Here is a 24,205-nt window from a genome sequence, read left to right on the forward strand (position 1 = left end):
ATTTTAAAATGTCCTGCACAAAATGTGTGCTCATGGATTCTGCAGACCAAGTATCAATTATGACAAGAATCACATTGTGAAAAATTAACATGATTTTATACTAACTCCACTCTTATTTTCTTTCACTCATGTACCAAACTGAAGTGGTTGTATCAATTCCCAAGGATTTGCTCATGAATTCCATATAGTCAGCGGCATCTACCTTCACCCAACAACAACAACAAATTACATTTGTTTATCACCTTTCACGTCAGGAACAGGATCTAACCCACCGAGATTAATGGAATCGTGGGGCCTTTAATAAATACTAATTACATCAAAGCAATTACAGGTAATATAAAAATATACACTTTGTGCTCAATTGGCTGCTGTGATTCGCCCACATAAATATGCAGTTAATTCACTTTACAGTATATTCTGCGAAATGCTTTACGACGTCTGAAAGACATGGTAAAGCGCTATATCAAATGCAAGTATAATTTATTATTACATTTGCCAAAATAACCAATATTTTAATGCCTTTCTTATTTTGGTCTCAATACTAAACGATGAAAGCAAAACATTTTACTTATTCAAATGTTCCTTTGTGGTAGTATTCAAAAACAAAATTGCATGTTAATATTTAGAACACAATTTTTTTGGGGGAAAAATACAAAATGGATTTAAAAGCCAAATCAGTTTGTACTACATTATATCCATGTGGTTTCATGTGAAGCATTTTCCCTCTTATGACTCTTTATAGACACCAAATATACCATTGCACCTAAACAAGTTCTTGCTCCTCTCACCATTTCAAAGTAATAATAATACCCAGTTTCAGAAGATGTAAATCTTGCATAACCACGTGCAATCTTGCAGAAGGTTTCTTCAAAGTGGAAACGAGTCAATGAGAACCTACTGAATTTCTTCAAGTCATTGTTTATTATGGATACGGTGTTGGAGCCACAGTACCATGAATGAAATGACTGACCTCACATGGTCTGGAAACCACCTCTCTGAAATTCCAATGAGTTTCTCGAATGATTATGGCCAATTGCACTGAATTTTCCCTCTTATGACTCTTTATGTTTTTTTGGGTAGTGACTAAAAGGCAGGTCACCTACGAATCGTTCTCTTGAATCGTAGCCAGCTGATCTGAATTCCGAGTTTCTGGGAGCTTGGAGGAAGGACCCTGTTTTCCAGACTCGGCTGCAACATCCACAGGCAAAAGGAAAGTTACAGATTTCACTTTGAACCTGTTGAGACAATGAATAGAAACATCATATCCTCTCCTGCTGGGGAGACATTTATGAAGAATATGGTCTACCAACTATCACCTAGCACTTCCACTTAATGCCTTAACATGAAATTCACAAGATCACAAAAAGGATAAGTTGAAGAATGCCCTTTGGCACATTTGATCTCATGCTTCTAGACTACACACCTTATTACACCAGTAAGCTTAAAATGTGTCCAGCATTCTGACCTCAACCACCCTTTCAGTTAATAATTATCCCGTTTAAGTGCTTCACATTCAAGAACAACTGGAAATATTCACTTAAATCCAATCAAAAATACTTTCATTACATTTGAGCAAACAAAGGCAGAATGTCTTAAATTAACACAAATGTAAATGAAAAGTTGCATTTGCATATGGTTGGATATCTTCCCTGTTCCACCAGCACTGAGCATTCAATAATAATCTAACTTTCCTGCATTTCACAGTACACTGATCTAAATTCATATTGGCTTTCACCTTCCTACCTCAAATGTGTGGGCAAGTCAAGTCGCCCTCGACTATATGAATGACATTTTGATTATTATTAAGTCACTCACTGGTACAAGTAAATTTTAATATTATGATACAGAATGAAGCCACATTTACTATACAGAGGGGTAAATCAGCACATTGGGACATCCTCCCTACGTGAAAGGCGCTCTACAAGTGTAATTTTGTTGTTGTTGTAATGCTACCAGTTTAAATACTCTGCTTGCTTGATATAGTAGTCATTGTAATGGAGAAATTAGAACTAACACATTCATGAAAATATTCTCTCACTTACTTAAATGCCATAAATATCCCTAAGAAACTAGAAACTGATATACTATTTGTTGTGTCACGTTGGCTCTCGTACCTCAAACATATATTCAATATTTTTTCAAGGCAGGATCCCTAATCATTTATAAACAGACTTATGGATTAATGAAGTCACTTTATCAGTTGGATTCTGATAAACTCAGGTGTAGTTATGTACACAATTAAACTTTGGCCAGAAAAAGCTTTCATTATTTTGCCCACAAAATATAGTCAATTCACTTTACAGTGTATTCTGTGAAGCGTTTTGAGACATCTCAAAGACGTGATAAGGCACGATATCATATGCAAGGATTATTATTATTGTAATACTGTACCGACTAGCTTATCTTGCTTACTTGCACTTATGAATGTATTCCTGGAAGGTTCTTGCTTGATTATGTGTGTCTCTAGATCTGACTGGCAAACGTGTGAGAATTTCTTGATCTTTAGAAAGCTTCATGATGGTGCAAGGCTGTGCTGCCGTTTCAAAGCTTGGCTCCGCTCGCTCATTCATTTGGTCAGTCCGCTTTTGATTCGGAGATTTCGATGGTTTACTGCCGACAGTGACGGTTTGCAAGGATGAGATGGAATACCGCCTCACGGTCATTGTGTTATCTGCACGGCACAGTATATGTCTGAGCATTTTTAATTCAAAATATGGTCCCTGCATAGCCAATAGGCACTTAGCAAACAAATTGACCGGCACTTATTTTTTGAGTAGAAATTTTATGCATAAAGTGTTATAACTATTTTCCTATTCAAATTACACTAACTTGGAGCACTTAATTTAGATCCATAATTGTACACTGTATTATCTTACAGCACAGAAGCAGGGCATTCAGCACACAAAATATACAATTCACTTTACAGTATACTCTGTCAAGCGCTTTGAGACGTCTCGAAGACGTGATAAGGCACTATATGAAATGCAAGGATTATTATTATCATTATTATTGTGTTTATACTCCACATGAGCCTCTGCCCCTCCTAATCCCCTCTTCTCATCCCCTCTATTCTCTTCTCCCTTATATATTCTTCTTAAGCATTCCCCCTTTTAGATCCACTGCTGCTTAAATCAATCTCACAGCAATCAATCTCAGGTAGTTGAGCATTTCAAAGGAAGGCAAACAACTGAAGATGTGTTTTTTTTTGGGGGGGGGGGTCAGCCAGGTGTCGTGCTTAAGAGTATCCAAAGCAAACTGAGAATTCCATGCATCCCACCTATACATGGGAATTCCAGAGATAGATTGTCGGGATGGAACGCGCACTCTCTCTCTCTCTCCCTAGAGGGAGAAGCTCCCACATATCTTTAACAACACTGCTGCTCTCTTGACCAGTTTACCTTTGGTTTGCTGTTCCAGCTCAGGAGCAGAGATATTCCTACGTAGGCTGGCGTGAGTTACAGCCTCCTCGTCATTTACGTCCTGATGAAGTGGAGAACTTTTGGTTCTCTCCAGCATTTCTGCTTTCCTTCCAGTCTGGCTCAGCTTCACACGCAGAGCCTTGTTTTCTGACTCCAGTTTCTTGATGTCAGACCTCATTTCTTTGATGATCTGCATCAGGCGCTTGTTACTTTCCATGATGCCGGAAACTGCAGAGCCACAACAGCCAACTAACTGCACCCAGACCAGGTTTGCTCACACAGTAACAGCTTTTCAATGTTTAGCGTCTGTCAGTCCTTTTCCTGGATCAAACAGCCACACGCACAGGAAGGTTGAGTTTATCACTTCTATCAATTGGTTCAGGTGACTAGACACACGACCTTTTAAATCATTTATTTATCAGTTCGGATGGTTTCAACTTTCGGTCTAACACTGGTTTGCACGTTTAAACCAAATGGCGCTGTGGAAAAAGATAGGCATTAATTTACCATTGGGGTTTGATGGAGTTATTTCATTCTTGAAGAATTGATACATTTTCCATCATAAATGCTATTAAATCAATTAAGCAAAAGTATATTCTAAAAACAGGTGCCAGCGTTAGCACATATGTACACGGTAATGTACATGGTAATGGACACTTCATTCAGTTCCAAGTAAGAGGTAAAAATTGATGGGAGGACACAAAAATCCTGCAAACTCTTAACAATTGTCTTTATTCCACATCTGAATTATTTATACTTTGCGTTGGCCAAGGCTCCAATTGTATGGTACCAGATTTCTCTTGTACAATGCACTTAGTGTAGAAAACGGCTTGTTTCCATATGATTTGTTACTTGTGTAAACACCTTTAAACATTTATATTGCTGTAGCGGGTCTATTTTTTACTGTTTCACTCCCCTCTCACCATCACAACACTTTGTTTCAATAACACGTGGAGCTCAGCCACAGTTGCCAGAGTAATCGGAGATACACTCCTGTGTGTTAAATATTGCATGGTCTGTTTGTTTACAACGCAGACGTCAGGGGAATATCATTCGTGTTTCATGCCATGTACCAACATCATACTTAAAGTCAAGATACTGAGCGTGCATCAAAGTGAATCTTGAAATCACTTTTCACTCATTTAATATAAGTGAGTAAAATGCTGTAGGGAAGACACATGAATTTAAAAATGACAAAGAAATCTAATTAAGTCTGAGATGTTACCGGTTACCTGCAGATAATTATTTGGGGAGGACAAGTTTACAGGGCTATGGGGAGAGAGATGGGGGAGTGGGATTGAATTGGATAGATCTTTTCAAAGAGCCGGCACAGACACTATGGACCGAATAGCTTCCTTCTGTGCTGTATAATTCTATGATTCTATGATAACACATTATGCAAAGAAAGATTGAAAACTGTGAGACCTGTAGTTTTCTTTAAACCTTAGTAAGTGGACAAAGTTGATAAGGTCCAGCTGCTTGATTCCTGAGACTGACCGAAAATACATTCCAATTTCAACAGGAAGATCCACAGATTTATTTTTATTTGAGAGACCTGGACTAAGCGATTGATTATTGAGGTTATTCAGATTTCTTACAAGATCACAAAGAAAGCCTTTCAGCACATTCGATCTCATCCTTACAGACTAATGATCTGCATCCAACAAAGCCAGCATTCTCTCACGACTGCACTGGAAGTCTGCCTGGAGGATAAGAGCTAAAGTCTTGTTATGGGACTTGAACCCACAACATTCTGACCTCAGCAAGTTTGCTATAAACCGAACCATGCTGATACTCCTGCCTTCATAAGTATCAAATTCATTGAATAATAACTTTTATTTGCGGTACTTAACTTTGTAACATGGTACTATGGAATATCATCAAGACACATGTCTTGACATGCATGTTTCACCCCAGACGTACTTATTTATACTGGTCAGGTGTGAATTGTACTGTTCCTGAAATTACCTTCATTTGGAAAATAAAAAAGGAAATAATCCAGCACCTTTGTAACCTTGGCCCAACATTAGAATTTTCAAATTCATCTCTGCCTGATACTGACACATCTATTAGGATTCTACTCCATGTCTGTTGAAATGGTCAACGTTTATGCATTTGGCATAGAAAATAATTAAATTGTTAAGAAATCGGTAAATCGCTGAACTATTTATATTGCTGATGGGGATTTTTGATACATTATGAAAAATCACACTGTTAAACTTTGAACTTTAATTAAAAAAAGATTGGTAAGAAAACGAGACATCAAATGTAATTCCTAACCCTAATGTTTTAGCCTTTAAGCACTATGACAAAACTCAATGTAAACAAATGTGAAGCATGGTAGAAGCAAGAATCTTTGCAATCAATCCTTGATACAAAAACTCCATGAACTTGGAAGGTATGATTCAATGCAGTTGATAATCACTACGTTTGAGCTTCTATTCCAAGTATAATGGTGCTTGCCAGAACTAGATAATGAGATTTGCGTATGATTGCCAACTCGATAATAAAGCACAGTGTGTTGAAATCTGGTTCAGATAACATTGATGAACCAACTGCTGAATTCTTTCCGTATGTGATTAATGATGGTATCCATACTCAGTGTTGAGTACAGGGTTGTAAGATGCCTTTAGTGATCTACTATTCTGCATGATTAACGATTAAAGTCAGAAGAAAGCTGTAACCTAGTCTTGGGTTCAGATGACAATTCTAAACCTTTCAATTCTTTGTTACTCATGATGCAAACTGAACCGATTAGATTACAACCTTGTAACTCAAACGTGAGAATCTATTACTCTCTGTGTACCTATATTTATATAAGGTGGACCGTTTATTAGGTCACAATGACAGCAAGAGAACTTAGTCACTCAATAAGCACTTTTTCTTTACTTGAGCTCATCAGAAATTTTACCAATATGATAATAATAATAATCCTTGCATTTGATATAGCGCTTTTCACGTCTTCTCGACGTCTCAACGTGCTTCACAGAATATGTACCAATGTTCTGTTAATGAAAGGTAGAGAAGCTAATTGAATAACATCCACACGTCATCCCATTGCTATGTTAACTGCTAGTATTTCACTCAATACCCACTGGCAGCAATCACTGTAGGCTCTATCTACGTGAAATGGTAATAAAGACACATTTTTATGTGAGAAAATTAAGGAAAATATTTGAGGGACCAAATTGCTTGTATTTAATTAAAATCAAGTACTTGGTTTTAATTTATGACAAGCAACTTGGGATTTTCCTTTAATTGCATCAGTTAACCCTCATGCATCACTGATTTGTTTTCTCAGTGCAAGTCAGTGACAGTTACCATTGAGAATTGTGAATCAAAAGGGAAATATGAAACAGTGAAAGAACAAGCAACCATAGAAAAAGTTTTCTAGTGATGGTTCTGACTCTCGTTCCCGAAAACATTAGAGTTGCAGTAGAAAATAGGGCAAATACCAAAATAGTTCACAGAAGAGCAACATGCAAATGATAAGGAGGCAGAATTCTAGACATATAAATGTGAAATTGTTGCATGAATCCACTGCCTTATATTATGCTTTCATAAAAATCAGGAATAGTGTTTCACAGAAAAGATAGAAATCGCAAATATGGCCCCAATATGTGTCTGATTGGCTTTTGCCTTTAGAGAAAGAAAAATTATACTTTTAAAAATGATGTGTGATTTCTTGCATTGAATTCGTAAGTTTGGATTTTTTTAAAACTTGAAGTATCAATTACAGTGTCCATTAATAATAATAATCATCCGTGCGTTTAATGTAGCACTTTATCACATTGCTGAGACATCTCATAACACTTCACAGAATATACCGTAAAGTGAATTGACTGTATATTTTGTGGGCGAAACAACAGTTTGCAGTAAGCTTCCAACCCAAATAAAGTGGAGGTAATGTTCTTGTGCCTCCATACAGAAAACCCCAGCGGCTATTCCTGTAGCAGATTTATTTTTTTGCTCAGTTGGAAAAAAATGTTTTGTGAACAGAATGTTGGCAGCTTTTTTGTCAGAGCAGCAAAGAGGAAATAAGCCAGGAGTAAGAGGCCTTCAACAACATGGAAGAGGGGAATAGGGAAAGGTAGGGGTTTATGTGGAGTATAAACATTGGCATGGACAGCTTGGGCTGGATAGCCTGTCCACACCCTGCATCAATCTATTCAATGCCATGCAAGTCAGAAGAATAATCCTTGCATTTGATACAGCGCCTTTTCACATCTTCGAGAGGTCTCAAAGCGCTTCACAGAATATACTGTCAAGTGAATTGACCGTATATTTTGTGGGCAAAATAATAATCATAATTAAAAAATGACCCGAGGTTAGAAGACTAATTTGGACACAAGGAGTCTGGTTTGTCGTTCAGTGTAGCAGACATCACAAACTAATGCCTTTTCAAATCAAACTGTGCCACTGTTGATCCAAAGCACACATCTATTGTCACTTATTTTCAGATAGAATAGTTTTGGGCTCACAAATACAATGTTGTAACTTAATATTCCCTTCAAAGTGAGGCTATTGTTTTGTGCGTGCGCTGGCTAAGCTTCTGGCAAAGTCAAGGAACATCTATTACAACTCGGCCTAACATCAATGTAGACATCCAAGGAAAGTTTGCACTGGTTCAGTCAGCACATCTGCTACGGTCCAGATGTTCCTGCTTTGCTTTCTCACTTTTGCGAGTTATTTTCTTGATTTTTTACCTCTGGTTTTGTTTCATTTATTCCATTACAGCTGGAAAATGTGTGGGCTTAACCAATACCGCATTAAATTGCTTAAAACATCCTCCTGATCAGAAAAATGCTATGTAATTTATTGTTGTTGTTGTAGTAGTCACATACAATTCAGGGAGGTCCTTTAGGATCAGAGAAGTCAAGAATGCCTCTTTGCCTAAGGTAGGTGAAAGAAGTTCTCAATATCACAGCAAGCACTTGACACAACATTTTCTTGTGTTTATGAATCTTATAAGTGTTTCATTTATAGCGACTATTCAGCCACTTATAGAAACATTCAGAGAAAATGATCTGACAAGATGCAAAGATACCAGTCACGCACAAAACATTTGCTCTAAATGAAACACTCTATGCTTAGGGTTATGCTTCACTGCAGTGGAACATTTGATTTCAGAACGAGGAATGTGAATGACATTACATGTCGAAAAGACTGTGAAATACCCTTAAAATTAAATTATTTCACATTAAATACATTTAAAACCTTAAAATAAATGTAAACTAATGACTTTCCTCATGTGGGCTCCACCACCAAATGATTAGAACTTAAATATTTATAAGATTCACAGACCAAGTTCCTATAAACCATTTGAGAGTACATAAACTAGATGAGATATGTACTTTCAAAAGTGCTACCCCAAGTCAAAATCGAAGATACTTGCCAATTCAAGGCATTTGTAAGCTGAAAAATGCAGAATACAAGATTATTATTATTATTATAAAATATTGCACAAGAAATTCTTGTGTCAAGGGTTTGAAAGCTTGGCACAGCTGAGTAGAACATCTGTTACTGATCAGTTATGATGCACTAGATACGTTAATGCTTTTGTCAAGCATGGAAGCATTTGTAGATTGTGTTAAAATCTAGAATCATTTCCCACAGTTCTGTGTAGAGGTGTAAAATAGTAGAGTATCTCAAAGCAGACACCATTAAAATGTAGCACAAACACATTTTTTTCCTTCAGGTTTAAAGCTCTTTTCAAGAGCTATCATCACTTCTAGCTTTGATCTCAAGCAACGTTAAACCAAGCCACGTTTGCCTATAAAAACACAGCCACTACGCTTTACAATCATTCCTGTGAAAGGTTTTGAGACATCTCAATGGTGTGATAAACCACTTTATCAAATGTGAGGATGATTATTTTTTATAATCATCATACCCATAAACAAACGATTCCTTTTGTACAATCACTGCTTAGGCAATGGGAGACTGGATGTTCTTAACTCACAGTTAAAAAAACAGACATAGAACATCAGCACAGAACATTGTCCATACAAATAGTAACAGCAGTAGCTCATCAAACTCTTGAATGACTGTTCTCAGCTTACACACGTCAAGGCTTTTGTTCCCGGACTACAGATCAATATTAGACTTCAATAACTTTCCTTCATTATGAATTCAATGCATTACAAACCAAGAAAACAGACACAAGTTTAAGCTATTCTGAAATATAATTCACTTTTATCAGACTTGTTTCTAAATGATCATTTTCATACTGGGTCGCTAACGTTAACTAGGATTTGACGATGTGTCCACGTTCAAAGCTAAATGTGTTTTAGAGGCAGAGACTCAATTCAGTAACATTCCTGAAACCATCGTGAAAAGATCATTTTAGAATGGATTCAATGGGCCATGTGTTTTCCAATGAACTTTTGAACTTAAAAATGTAAGTTCTTGGGCAGGCTTTGAGCCTCCGAATGTTAATAATTAAACAGCAGTTGCACTCTCAGCTCGTTAGCATTAAACAATGAACTGACAACAGGCAGACATTCCCTTCCAGTCTAAAATAAAACAGACCACAAAGATGACACACTCCAGTCTGACCTAAATGTTTGGTTTGGTTTAACTATCTATCCAGTAGTCTATTTTCAAAGCAGAAAAATCTTCCAACACGTACATTACAACCACTTAGATTTTGATTGGCACAACAACTTCCGGATAAAACAATTTCATTTACGTCTTTTGCTGTTTGTGGGTCACTTCTGTGCACAAATTGACTGCCACAGTTGCGTAAAAATACAGTCACTCCACTTCATAGAAAACTGTGAGGAGCTTTGTGGCATAGACGTGAGGAGAGTTATTTTAGTTCTGGCGTGTTCATTATGTGTCGACCACAAATCATTTATTCTCATGTGTCCAATTACATTCTCAGAGTTAACATGAAGCAAAAATATTCCTTGAAAGATACGTGCACCAGACCACGACAGTGGAGAGGATATTTTAATAGCGTCAGTTTGAAATTGAGTATCCAAATCCTTTGCTGGTTTGCAAATATCAGAAGCAGTCTGAAATACCATTAAAAATAAATTATGCTCAATGAATGTTTGTCAATTTTGACAGTTATGAAATCAGTTTATAATGCACATTAAAAATGACTGCAGCTTTGACTTCTGAAGACAGTAATGAGGAATTTTGATAAATTATTCAATAATCGAAACCATGCTCCAATTATGTGGAAAAATTAAACTGCAGTTACGAGATAAATATTGAAATGTAATTAGAGAGTAAATATTGACATTTTTGCCCAATCTCAATTTGAAAGCCTCAAAAATGGCAACTTGCTTGGCTGTACGGAGCATAGATTTTGTCTCAGTGCCGTTTAATTATTGGGTTGAGATTTGAATCCATTCTTCAGCAAAAGGTCTGATCTTTTGAATGGCTTTTCAAATGCGAGAGGTTCAAGCTGCAATTGCAGCTTATCAAGGTTTCATCCCTTTCATTTGCTTGAGATAGATCTTGTTGACAAGCATTATTGGAGGTGGATTTGTTCCTTTGCTGGAGCTCAGGTGCCTGGTATCTTCTGTCAGTATCCATTATCAGAGATTCCATTCCATCCAGATTATCAGCACTGCATGTCAATCTTGGCAACGAGAGAAACAGAGATAAGCTTTCATTTTTCTTTTGAAAACTGAACTGCGTCTCTTCTTCTACTCGTCATTATTTTAAAAGCATTCCCGATAGAAGTTTCCCAAATACACACAAAGTACATTATCAGAGCAGGTAGGTAAAAGCAATATTTTATTGACGGAAGTTCGACAATAACTATGGTTTTTACCCTGCTGTCGTCCGTCCGGAAGAAGAAAAAAGTATTTGTATTTCTATAGTGCCTCATCATGTCCAAAACAGCTCAAAGCATTTTAAAACTAACTACCATTTGTGATGGCAAACACGGCAGATGTTTACACCAATAACATCCCACAAACAGCCATGAAGCAAATTATGAATTAATCTGGGGAATGATTTGTCAAGGCACTGAGGAAACTCTCCTCTCCTGTTGAACACCAAAGTGTTGAGTCATGTCTTTCCCAGTTTATTTCCCTGGATTCCACAGCCTCAAGCCAAGTGACACCTTGCAAGAAATTAAACACAGCTGTCTGTAGCAACCCGAAAAAACTCCAAAAAACACTGGATATTTTACATGCACGATAGGAAACGTTTGCATCAGTAAAAGAACGTAAGAACATAAGAAATGCTAGACAAAAAAAGAGTGTGTGTACTTGAGATCTAATTTAATAATGTTCTAATTTAGGAAAAATCAAAATAGCTGAATTATCTTGTCTTTCAGTAAAGCAATGATACAAATCCATCCATTGGACATTTTCTTAAACAAGTTGAAAACATAATATTTTTGTGCAGTGTTTATGAATCACATTCACACCGGAGTAATTTTTTTTCCCATTTGCTCCAAGTAGTTTCATTTTCATCTTGCTCCGTGACCAGTCTCGAGAAGCAACTGTTCAATACGTCTCGACTTCAGAGAGGATCATCTCTTTGTTTCGACAAACCAAGGACGATGACAGAAAGGAGCTCTTGTAACAGTTAGTATTGATGAGCCTCTCCACTTCAACTCCATTGTAGAGTGCACAGTAATCTGATAGCAATAATGTTACTTACGATATCCATTCCAGATTGTGGATGAAATATATAGCATGACTGGACCTCAATAGTAATATTTACTCGAGAATGTTTAATATGGGAACTGTTGCAAGGATCACAGATTGATAAGACGGATAGTTAGGAGAGAGAAAAGGCCATTCAGTCTGTCTCAAGTTTATCCACAGGACCCACTCATGACCCTTTTATACTACAACAACAACAAAATTACATTTATAGAGCGCCTTTCATGTCAGGAGGATGTCTCAAAGTGCTGAACAGTCAGATGTCAGGGCCCGAGCATGGGGTAACTGGTGAGGTAGGGGTGAGGGAAGGCAGAGAGGTGGGAGGGCGACCAAAGCCATGGTCGAAGAGAAGGGTCTTGAGACCGGCCTTGAAGGAGGCAAGGGAGGAAGCGAGGCAAAGGGACCGTGGGCTGGAGTTACAGAGTAGAGCAAGTGGATAGAGTGCATATACATCCCCAACTCACATCATTTAATTTGGAATCTGCTAAAGGCTTCCTACCTACACTCACACCCAGGCATTAATGCTGTGTGTTTGGATACTCTTAAGCAACGGTGATGGGTTTCTGCATGTGTCAGACTGATCAAAACATGTTTTTTTTAAATGCTGTGACAAGTTTGGATGAATGTGCACAATATTGACACCTGTTTGTCTCAAATTCTTCAAGACCCTCCCCATATCTACAGTGGAGAGAACAGCTTTACCGAGGAATGGATTAAAATCTCAATATCATAATTAAACAGGCAAAATCTACACTTTACTCTTGTGTCACTTATATATTTAACCAGCAACAACCTCTTGCTTTCATACCTTGGCTAATCAGTTATGCATTACTACCTTTCCAGTTTTCTTTATCGTCTATTTTGAAATAAATTATTGCTTAAATGTGTTTTGATACAACAGGTAGCCTAGCACGATGTTTGTGATTAACTGTTTTAATTTCCTCTCAATACTAATAATAGGCTGTGCAAATATATTAAGGGGTTGAAAACCCATTTTCTGTGCTGGCTAGTCATACACATTAACGTCCCTATAGGGTGTAAAGTCTGACTGATGTGTGCAATTATGCTTTCTCCAACAGACTCGAACCTGTGATATTGGATCGTTCAAGAAAGAGCTATCAACTTCATTTCCCAGAATTTTCTGTTTATTCTCCAGAACCAAAGGAAGACCCAACAGCAGTGCTCATTAATTATAAGAGTTTTTGATAAGGTAAATAAGGAGCTGTTACTTCCACTGGTCAGTGAATGGGTAACTAGAGGGCAAATGTTTAAGATCATTACCAAAGAAACAAAGGGATTTTTTTTTCTTTGAAAAACAGAGCTTGATTAAGACATGGAATGCACTGCCAGAAATGATGGTTGAAGCAGAATCATAATGATAATGGGAATTAGATGAACATCGGTAAAGGAAAAATAGACAGATAGCTTTTACAGAACCGACACAGGCTGAAAAGTTCCATGTATCTGTTGCTCCGCATCAACACATGTACCCTACAAAACACACAGTCGCCACACTTTATAGTAAATCCTGTCAAGCACTTTGAGACTTTTGTCCACCATGAAAGGCGCTATATCAAATGCAAGCATTTTATGTACCTTATGTTTCTGCCTTAGTTCTGGTTTGCTTTCTAACACCGGAATATATTACTCATATCAAAAATGCATTGGGACTTAACATCACGAACTGCAAGCTGTTTGTAGTAAAATAACTGCAGTAATACTGTGGCTTAATCGCCAAAGCAAATCTGTCAATTAAAACAATTTAATTACAAGCAGATAATAGGTAAAGCAGCTTCATTGTGGAATTGTATCTCAAAGTTTTATATGTGCCTTCACATCTCTTTTGAGATACAAAACACAGCAAGAGTCAACAAGCACCTCAGTGTAACCACAAACCATCATAGCATTTTGATGGCACTTCAACTTAGAGAGAGTGATATACACAGTCTTTGGGGAAAGGAATTGTCATCAGATTCTCTCAGATTGCAGTGTCATTCTCAATTTATTTTTCATTTCTTCACATCTATCTGCCTGACTGACAATCAGAATAGTGGACAAACAACAATTCAGAAGTCAAGGGTTGAAAGTCTGGTAGATTATATTATTTTCTTGAATGACGGTTACCATTAAATATCAAATATTCAACAACAATTATCAATTAGTGAAAAAATAGTCCATACATTTTTATAGGTCTAAAATGATTTTTTATATCTTCCCACTATTAAATCAATTGGAAAAGATTTACAGTTCTTCAATTTTGATAACATCAAAAGAGAACATTTAAATACAGCTGATAATATTTCATCCAAGAACAATTGTAAAAACTAGAATAACAATATGTTTTTTTAAAAAAACTATAAAATGTAATGGAAACCAATATAGGCCCAATTCATACTGCACAGTTAATATTCACGTTGATACAGGCTTCACATCAAATCAATACTAAAATTGTAGCATAAATTTAATGTTTAATGTGTGTTGATTTGATACTCCACGGAGAGGATTTAGAATTTTTAATAGTGTAGTTATTTCCTTACTGCATACATAAGAGGATTCAAGTGATTAACTACATAATTAATAGCGTAAACTGGACTCACAAAGCAATCATTGTTGTTTCCATCACATTGTTTTGGCATCACAGACTGCGCTTAATCTTCGTTCAGAAAAAGTAGATCAAGTCAGGTTTGTTTTCAGATGTTGACATGGATACCATCAGATTTTAATATCTATACTTCTAAAGTGCAGCACATCACTAGATTTCAAATAATAATCCTTGGATTTGATATAATGCCTTATCACATCCTCGAGACGTCTCAAAGAGCTTCACAGAATATATTGTAAAAATGAGTGAATGAAACATCATACATGACCATGAGGTCAATGTGGCTCTTCAGTGAAAGTCGCGCTTATTTTGGAAAGTTAATTTGTAAAAACAAAACTCAATCTGTTTTGGTAAGAAATGCCACCAATTCTCTACTGCTTTATGGTGATGACTTTAAACTTAATTCCAAGAAAAATAGAGGAAGCATGCTTTACACCATGGGATCCATTGTGCAATAAAGCCTTTTCATTGTAAGCGACACAAAATCAATAATCCTAATCTGTTTGTAAAACGGTTGATATTTTATACTGCTAGACTCTTCAGTGGAAATGCTGACTAAACAGAAAGATTGAGGTTTTTGATACACACTGATAGTTTGGAAGTTTTGCCAAGAAGCATAGGTTTTGTGTACATTGAGAGAGTCAAATAACCTCCAAGGGACTTTTCTTCATTAAACATAAATGTAGTTGATCTTCCTTCTGATTATAAATGTATCTTCTGTGACTTGTCTGATAATAGACCCAGGAATTGAGTTTAAATATGGGAAGTTGAAACCATACCAACAGTGGGCTGGATTTAAATGTTGGTTTAAATATATTTTCCAAGTGCAATCATCCCACAAGAAACAGCAAACATTATTAAATCCAGATGCAAGACACAAGCGAAGCCCTGTTGTCAATCACAGTGATAATGGTAAGTATACAACTTAAGCAGCTAATTGTTTTAATCAGCTCTGTTCATATAATCTTTTGTAGTCTTCAGCAGCAGTTTTCACATAAATAAAACTAACATTAAAACTTTTTTTTACCCTGTTTAATCCACAGTTCAGAGTTTACACTGAGCTACATTTGCTAATTGCCCACCATATAATGACAACAGTATTTCTACGCCTTTCCAGGACACATCTAAATGCAAACTTGCCATCATAATAAATGTTAACAATACTCCACAAATATTGCTTTATTGTTTATCCCCCCATTCAGTTATACAGTGTTGCTGTTAATATAGATTTTCTGCTCTGGTTCTCAAATCCACTGAAACATATGCCATTTCCCCAGCAAAATGGCCTCAAACAATCACTCACCTCCTAATTCAATAAAAACAATTTTTAAAGGGCCTTTCACGTTGGGAGGATGTCCCAAGGCAATGGGCAATCAGGGATTTGGACCCGAGCTCGGGGTCAGGATCGGGGAGGGCAGGAAGGGTGGCCGAAGGCTCGGTCGAAGTGGAGGGTTTTGAGACACACCTTGAAGCAGGCAAGGGAGGGAGGGAGGGAGCAAGGCAAAGGGAATGTGGGATGGAGTTCCAAAAGGTGGGGACAGAAAGGCTGAAGGCCCATACTGTTTGGCTTGGAGAAACAGTTACAATGCTTCCTTGTCCACCATTGCTTCCTTAAATAAACCATGAGACCCAATCACAATAATGGGTGGTTTCCATGATATTTTTGATACTTCAGGCATTTAACAGTGAGATATACAGATTATGGTTTACGATTACAAACAAATAATTAATTTTGTTTCCTTTTAAGCCTCAAAGTTAAATTGCACATTTAATTAATTTCATTGAACTTTCAGTCAGAACTAGTCACTTCTTATCTGAAACAATTAATCAACCTTCAGATGTTTGTTGTGTTTTTGGCACTAGCATGGCCTTCAAATAATTTTATTAGATTCTGGTGAGGAGCATTCAATCTCAGGCTGTCTGTGGAGACAAGAGTAAAATTCATGTAATAAAACCAAGTGAACGGGATATGAGGGATGGCGTTGTAAGAGGGCAACCAGAATAGTTTGTAAATCACTACTAACCAAATGTGAGAATTATTCTACCTTGTTACAAATCTCCATGTTGAATGGTAGAAATCAGATGGTAGTCTTTGAATGTACTTGTAAAGTTACTTACAAATATACCCCGAACGGTTCATCCATTCAAAGAGACATTACCCTTTCTACAAGCTCAGAATGTTCTGGAATATTTCATCCCTCATGGCCACATTGGAAGCACTATATGCTTTGTGATTGCTTGTAACTTGGGACAACTGAAATTCACAGAAGCAAAGTGATGTGACACAGGTGATTTAATTCAGTGCCTTTCAGTTGTCAGGGTAATAGATTCCTAATTATGTCAATTATGTGAATCCAATTTTATTCTTTATTCAACTGGGTACAACCTGAACATGGAAATCAGTTGAATTAAGTATTTGTATATTCTGAACTCACTGGTTTTGTCAAACAGAAGAATTTCTTCCACTGGGGGAATGCGATGAAATTACACTAAATAGTGTCTTCTCATGGCTTCTCAAAATCTGGTAAAAGAATGTTAAAACTAAAGACATTGTTAAGCAATCCATCTTCTGGAGCCTCGATGTAATGAAAAGATGTAATGCTGTAATCGCAATATAATTGCTGTAAGATAGCTGCTCAAAATTGATTGACAGGATTTCGGGTGGAGGAAAAATTTGATTTTTACAGATCTGCAAATCAAAGTGTTTTCAGTGGATGTTACTTAAACGTAGCAATACAAATCAGCGTATCAATGAAATGAGAATTAGAAATATTACTTTGCTTATTAATATACATGATGCAAATAGGAGTCGATCAAGAATGTGGGTAATGCTTAAGGCAAGGCAGTGAAAACTGTTAAGTTTGCAAGTTGGCACATGTCCCCTCCGCCCCTTTATAGCTGTCGTTATGCTTTATGTAGCCAACTGCAGGACAATGCAGACAGTAATAGATTCTGTGTGTGACTGGAGTGCTGCTGCTAAATGCTCAGTGCCAAAAATTCCAAGCAACTTAAAGGGAGAAAATGATATGGGTTTATTTGAGTTCGCACAGCAACTGAAATTTAAACTGAAGCATAACATCTGTTTGCCTTAATTCCACAGTTCCATCTTCGAATCCAAAGTTGAGTTACACCCCATGTACCAAGAAGAGTTTACGCCATATACTTACACTCTCAGCGACTGCACTTCTTTTTTTTGCAATTCCACCCAGGCAAATATCGCCATATAATCAATCATAAATCCGTGAATTGTAATAACAAGAATTTGGCATCAAAATTTGAGATAGCAATAGGAACTTTTACATAAAGACTATATGGTCTGCAATCTGAATGTCAATACTGGGTGCGGGGCAGTCTGCAATACAACTATCTTTCCCAGCACATTGCCTCCTCGAAACACGATTAAACCGTGAACATAGAACGCGAGTGTTGAAACGTTTTGTTACAAGAGAGCAACAATATACTTAAAGCTTTCTTGGCCGTAACTGTGGAGCGCACTCTTAAATGACAAAATAGCTTTCATTGTTAAGTTATGAGCTAGGGTTCGGAAAGCTGGACTTGATTTCTCTGGAAGATAGGAGGCTATCAAATGACACCATGGAAATTCTCCAGATTAGGAAGAGAATTGACAAGGCTGATCTGGACAAATTATTCAATGTGCAGAAGGCTTCAAACAACAGAGAATATAAATTAGAATGGAAAGAGGAATTTAGGAAGAACAAGGGAAAAGATTTCTTTCTTACCTAAATCCTTATAGTTTTCTGAGTCTGTGTCCAATTCCAATTTCCGATCCTTCAGAAACCTGTGTTGATTTTATTATTTATTAATGACCACTTTATTGCGCAGGCCATTTACACGGATGTAGAAAAAATGATTATTCTTTCGACAACAGATTTAAAAAAAAATATTTTTCATTATTCATCTTGAGTTCCAAGAGTCAAACTAAGGCTGTTATTAAGAAATAAATGCCCCTATAATTGTGCTCACGGTCTCTGCTAGTTAATATTACAGTACTATGGAAATTAAATCCATATCCCACAAAATAGTTGCACTGTGCAACCATATTTGAAACATTATCACTAGTTCATTATATATGGTGTATCAATAAAACATTTATTGATGTGTTGATATGAATCCTGCCAGAAAGTCCCAGGTTACTGTGAGGTAAAGATTGCTGGATTAAGTCGTGCCTGAATGGTAGTAAATGTTTTACTTAGATCAGTAAATGAAACACCTTTTTCCTAGTGCAGGTGTAGCAAAATTCTCTATAATTGAATGTGATGGTAAAACCAGTGCCTCTGAGTGAAAGCTGGAATTGATAAATAAATTATGGGAGATTGTTTTTCATCTAAAACAGATTTCACTGTTTTTTAGGACAACGTAATATGACCAGCTGACTCGACCACTGCCAAATAAGATGATGGAGCATCTTATAATGTTTTCTGGATCCCCACCTGTTGAGCAAATGTGACGCAGTTTGGAAAATGTCATTTAAATGAAATTTTGATGTTGCCATCAGCTCAGTGAAACATGAAAGATTTATAGTTTCTACTTTGGTCATATGATGTACTGGTTTGAAGCGGAGCATGAATATAAAACAGTACGTGATTTGCACTGAACAACCAGGGCTTTCTGAAAATATTTAAGTGCCAAGGATATATATCATCATATTAATCCTATTCGATTCCCTAATCCCCAATTACTTTAAATATATATTTTGGAGTCGCCTCTAATTTTCTCGCCGTCCCAGCTCCATTGATTAAAATGACAAATCTGCCCTTAGTTTCTGATGTCGATTGAAAAGTTCACTAAGTCCAGGTATCAAACATTTCAACAACGTGTATTTATATAGCATTTTTCACAAAGGAAGCGTCCCGGAGTGCTTGGCAGTGGCGGAGTCTGACCCTGAGCCAGGGGGAGAGGGAGGGAGGGGGGAAGTGAACATAAGTATGATTAAAAAGGAAGGTCTTTGTTGTTGTTGTTGTGTAATTAAATAGCACCAAGATTTTGGATTCACCAAAGCCACTAAACATTAAATCTATCACAATTGTTGCTCTGAATGCAAATAGAAATGCTTATAATATATATATGTATATAGAATATATATTGTTTATTGTCATTCTTTACATCAAATTAAACATTGTATGTTATGTAGAGAAAAAGCTACCCTAGTAATTACCACCTCTCTCACCAAACATGGGTCAACTATATTGAGATGTCATTTCCCAATAGACAACTTCTTTCTCGATAATCCTACGTAAATAACCCAATAAATGCTCAACTTTTAAGACCATTTTGTCAATGTCACACTATGCTCTGACGTTAGCTGTCAGTTTCTCAAAGAAATCTGCAAGTGATTGAAAATGAGAGATCTCAAAAACACTTCTTTCGTGATTTTTGTTTATTTTTGAAAATCACGTTTGCTACCAGCGAGAAGGCATATTTATACAATGACATGTGAACCACAACACATTTTAAAAAAAAACAAAAAAAAGCTGCCAATTATCATCATGGAAAAAAAAAGAATGTCACTGTCTTTCCTCACAAATTCAGGCACAGGACCACAGGTGAAAACACAGGAATAAGAGTATTCAACTAAACTAAAACATCTGGCATTGTCTGACATATTTAATAAATAACAACAGGTTAAAAGGACATGATATTTAAGCACATCATCCCACTGTGGTGTTCGCATCCCAATCATAAACTACCTGGGCTTTGCTCTTGTGATTTACGGTGTTGGAGGATCTAATTCAAAGCAATTTCTAATGGGTTTCCTTAATAAGGTTTCCTTAATACTCCCTCCAGTATCCACAAAACACCCTGCAGAAAGCCACTATGAAGGTCGCTTTTGCTGGAGAGGAGTGATTGATAGTCATCATCCTTATTTGGGAAGCCCATTAGAAATCGACGTATACTGTATTAGTCTGAATCTGAATTCTGCCACTAAATTACAGCCTTGTAATCATTCTCTCTTATCCGTTGCTTATGCATACATTCCCCCCCCCAAAAAAGATCTATGGATCATGGTGTTCCACTGCTGTCATACAATACACATCCTTCTTCTGCCTAATGGTTCTCCTATTCTATTTTGTCAGTATGCATTGTGCTTCCAGCAACATTTGTAAAAATAAAGTTTAAAAAAATTCCGAATGTATATACACAAATATTTTACAGATTTTATTTCAAAAAGTTACCCCTTTTTTTTTAGTGACTTTGCTGTTAACTTCATCTTTACCAGTATATCCATTTAAAGTCATTGTAAAAGATCTATTTTACATGGTAAAGTCAAATATTTACAATTAAAAGCAAATAAAAGCATCTCAAAATATTTAAAGGTTATAAAATATCAATATTTCCAACAATATACTAGCAAAGAACAGGTTAGGTACCATACAGCTTAACGGCAAGCACTGTACATTCATATTGTATCAATTACACATATCCAGCGTGGTGTAATAAAGGTCACATCACAATATAAATCCCAGTAAATAGTGATCACACTCCAGGTACATTGCAGAGATGAATGTTAAGCCAGAGTTATAACACTGTTTTCAAATTGTAACAGTTCAGTAAAATAGAATACTTTCTTTTTCTTAAAACACAACGCAATTAATCTTCAGGATCGGAGTTAACACTTATAATTTATGGCAATGCGAGTACCCACGCATTTAGAGAACGAACGGTCACTCTGCATTCGATGTGACCGTCACATTCGGCAGGTTGGTCGAAGAGTTGGGTTTACTGATTGCTCTGAAGACGTGTTGACGTTCCATTCCTTGCTGCCTTGTCACGTCCTCCCCGCACAAAACCTAAGGTGTTGAAAGAAAAATAAGGGACGCATTTTTGATCAGTAAGATATACTCTTCTTGAAACGATCGATCCTTCAAACTTGTAGAGGTACTGAGTAGTTACAGCAAACTCACCCGACACCACAAAGGTTTTTTGGGGGTCTGATACATGCAGAATCCCGTCATCATATTGCGGCTGCCTCATGCAACCCTAGTTTATATGCAGGTAACGATAACCTTTTACAGAAGAACTGAAGTTGCAATCTTTCTCAGGCATGTTGTGCACAACGGAGTGGTTGAATAAATGAAACATCAGGTAATTTTATACCCCAGAAAAAAATGCAACAACTTATATTACCAAACAGCCAGAACTGGCAGCGAACATGCATAAGTACTGACATGCATGAGTATGTTGGTTAAAAATAATGTATGAGATGATCTTTACTTACAATGAGAACTATTAGTGTAATGGGGACTTAAGTTAATGCTTCATATCCCAGGAGGAAAATTCAGCAAATATTTAATCAGCAAATGGCTTCATTACTCCTTGACATGAAGTAATATGAGTTCTATAGATAGTTCACGATTAAATGTTTGGAGCACTGTGACGATAAACTGGGGGTGGAGGGAGGGGGGGGGAGGAGCAGAGGAGTGCGAAACTGGGGAATCCAGTGAATAGGACGTTAGAATAATTAATCCCAGACATGATGAAAGCGTGGAAGATCTCAGCAGTAATCTGAAGACCTTGATTTCTGGATTATTGAGCGAAACACTTCCATCGATGGAAACAGTATGTTAACCTGAATGAAATACTGGTTGTTCACAGAGAATGTATACAATCAGTCTTATGAGCCACAGAAAGCTCCTTAGTAGTGTACTGTGTATGTGGTGCTTGACCTCACAGCTATAGCTCTTCTGTCCAGTGCCTTTTCTTCTTTTTCTCTGCTGGTTATTCTATTGCTTTAACTATTGTTGGGGCAATGCCATACGTGCAGACTGGAAGTAGTATTGTATTAAGTCGAAGGCAAATGAAGGTTGTACATAGTAGTGGGTTTTGTCGATACTGTTTAAAGTAGTGCTGGCCTGAGGGTGTAAATTCATTGTGTGATTTAACTTTAACTCTGACCACAGACGTGTAGTGTAGACGCAGACATTTATAAATTGCCTGCAAGGTTCAAATGGACGAATGTTAATGCAATTAGCCAAGGCAACAAGATGAAAAACAAACACAATGACCTGCTAACACAGCTGGGCAAGTTTCCTCTCATGCAAAAAAATAACATTTGAAGCAATCAGATTACCAGATTAATGTGTCGCTTGTTTTGCTGCCGGACATAAAAAAAATTGCATAATTCGTAAAAAAAAGGAAGAATTAGTAAAGAAATAAGAAACAAAGATGGACTACAGTTCCATTTTAACAGCTGGTGACAATCCAATGTTAAACACACATCCAGAATATTAATATTTAACTCATCAGTTACTGTTCCTCATGATCGTCAATCTTTAAGACACTGTTATAGCAAGATAATTGTTATAGCAAGATAGATTGATTCAATTTGATCCAAAGTACCCTAATGTAATTTCCATAAAAATATATATTATTCTATGCTCTAAACTGATAGAATGGACATTTTACATTTCTATTACCAGTTGGATAGTACCATTAACATGATTCATTAGATTATTTTAATTCTTAACCATCATTTCTATTATCTTTTATAACTATAATTTCCATCATACTTTATGCATTTCCAACTTTGAAAGAGAATAGTCCATTTAGATCAATGATCCAAACTGCAGAAGCGTATCATATTTATTTAAATTTACAGGGTTCAGATCACTGGTTTCTGAATTTGATTCTCATCTTAGAGTGCAGATCTTTTCAACTAGATTGTGCAGATTTCCTTTAGGGTGTTTTATAAATTCAATTTAAAATGAGTAATTCTGGGGAAATGAGCCCAGTTTTGTATTTCTCACAGTATCCATCACATTACCAGTTGTCCTTTTCTTCTTGTTTTAATGCATATAAAATTGATGTCTTTATCAAAACACTGATGTTTATACCGCAGTGTTTACAAATAATACAACTTGTCTGAACAGCGGCTGTGATTCACAGAGACACCAGAGTCTAAAGTTACAGCAGACAAGATGAGAGTGAAAGTTCATAAAAGTAGCAGGAGGTGTAGAACGTACCATTTTTAGTAACAGTAGTGAAGGAGATAATAGATTGAGTAGAACAGAAGTTGGAAGAAGTGAAGCTACAGTTCAGCTGCCAGATAAGGAGGAAAACACATCAAGTGAGTACATTCGAACTGCAGTGATCAGTGAAAAGATTTTAAAGAACCAGTAGCTGTCTTTGAAAATATTTTAGCATCTTTGCAAAACAAACAAACAGCTGGATGACTATCTGGTAAATCACTGTGAAAGTGCAATAGAAACACAGCACTAGGCACCCCACCCACCACCCAGGTGATTAATGGTTTTCATCTTTGAAGCACGTTATATTGTCACACCATATACACCATTTAAAACAGGTATAACTTACATTCACGTAAAACAACAACAACAAAATTACATTTATAGAGCGCTTTTCACGTCGGGAGGACGTCCCAATGCAGTAAACGGGTATAACTTGCATGCTTGGCAGTTAATTGCCACACATTTGGCAGCAATTCTACACTGAATATAGGATTTTAACAGGGCTCAGACCACACACCTCCTGTGTCCTGTGACCAGCTGTATGAGGTTGTATAAGAAGATATA

At 36.7% G+C, this 24,205-nt stretch overlaps 2 protein-coding genes across 4 annotated transcripts in view; both read right to left on the reverse strand.

The window, feature by feature from the left end:
• Positions 1-1,099: 1,099 nt before the first annotated feature.
• On the reverse strand, positions 1,100-3,636 carry LOC103176347 (putative coiled-coil domain-containing protein 195). Its single transcript, XM_007889805.1, has 3 exons — positions 3,399-3,636; positions 2,413-2,671; positions 1,100-1,235 (listed from the first exon to the last, which is right to left on the reverse strand). Exons 1-3 carry the CDS (start codon positions 3,634-3,636, stop codon positions 1,100-1,102), a joined length of 633 nt encoding a protein of 210 aa, XP_007887996.1.
• A 16,394-nt stretch (positions 3,637-20,030) lies between these two features.
• The window catches only part of dock10 (dedicator of cytokinesis 10), a 94,384-nt gene continuing 90,209 nt past the window's right edge, over positions 20,031-24,205 (reverse strand). For 2 of the 3 annotated variants that reach the window (XM_042339037.1, XM_042339035.1), the window contains exon 56: positions 20,032-21,463. In XM_042339037.1, coding sequence (XP_042194971.1) covers positions 21,338-21,463 — 126 coding nt within the window. In that variant the 3' untranslated portion in view covers positions 20,032-21,337. Of the gene's footprint in view, positions 21,464-24,205 lie in introns of all 3 variants that reach the window. The other variant, XM_042339034.1, reaches the window with a different exon arrangement.

The sequence above is a fragment of the Callorhinchus milii genome, unplaced genomic scaffold, assembly GCF_018977255.1.
Source record: "Callorhinchus milii isolate IMCB2004 unplaced genomic scaffold, IMCB_Cmil_1.0 Scaffold11, whole genome shotgun sequence".
NCBI classification, from domain to species: domain Eukaryota; kingdom Metazoa; phylum Chordata; class Chondrichthyes; order Chimaeriformes; family Callorhinchidae; genus Callorhinchus; species Callorhinchus milii.

What these genes read in the sequence shown, in the direction of transcription:
- LOC103176347 (XM_007889805.1), bottom strand. Translation starts at nt 3,636, where the DNA reads ATGGAAAGTAACAAGCGCCTGATGCAGATCATCAAAGAAATGAGGTCT. An exon ending in GCTGGAACAGCAAACCAAAG is followed by an intron (nt 2,672 to 3,398) that starts GTAAACTGGTCA and finishes TGTGCCGTGCAG; the next exon opens with ATAACACAATGACCGTGAGG. An exon ending in GAATACATTCATAAGTGCAA is followed by an intron (nt 1,236 to 2,412) that starts GTAAGCAAGATA and finishes TTGTCTCAACAG; the next exon opens with GTTCAAAGTGAAATCTGTAA.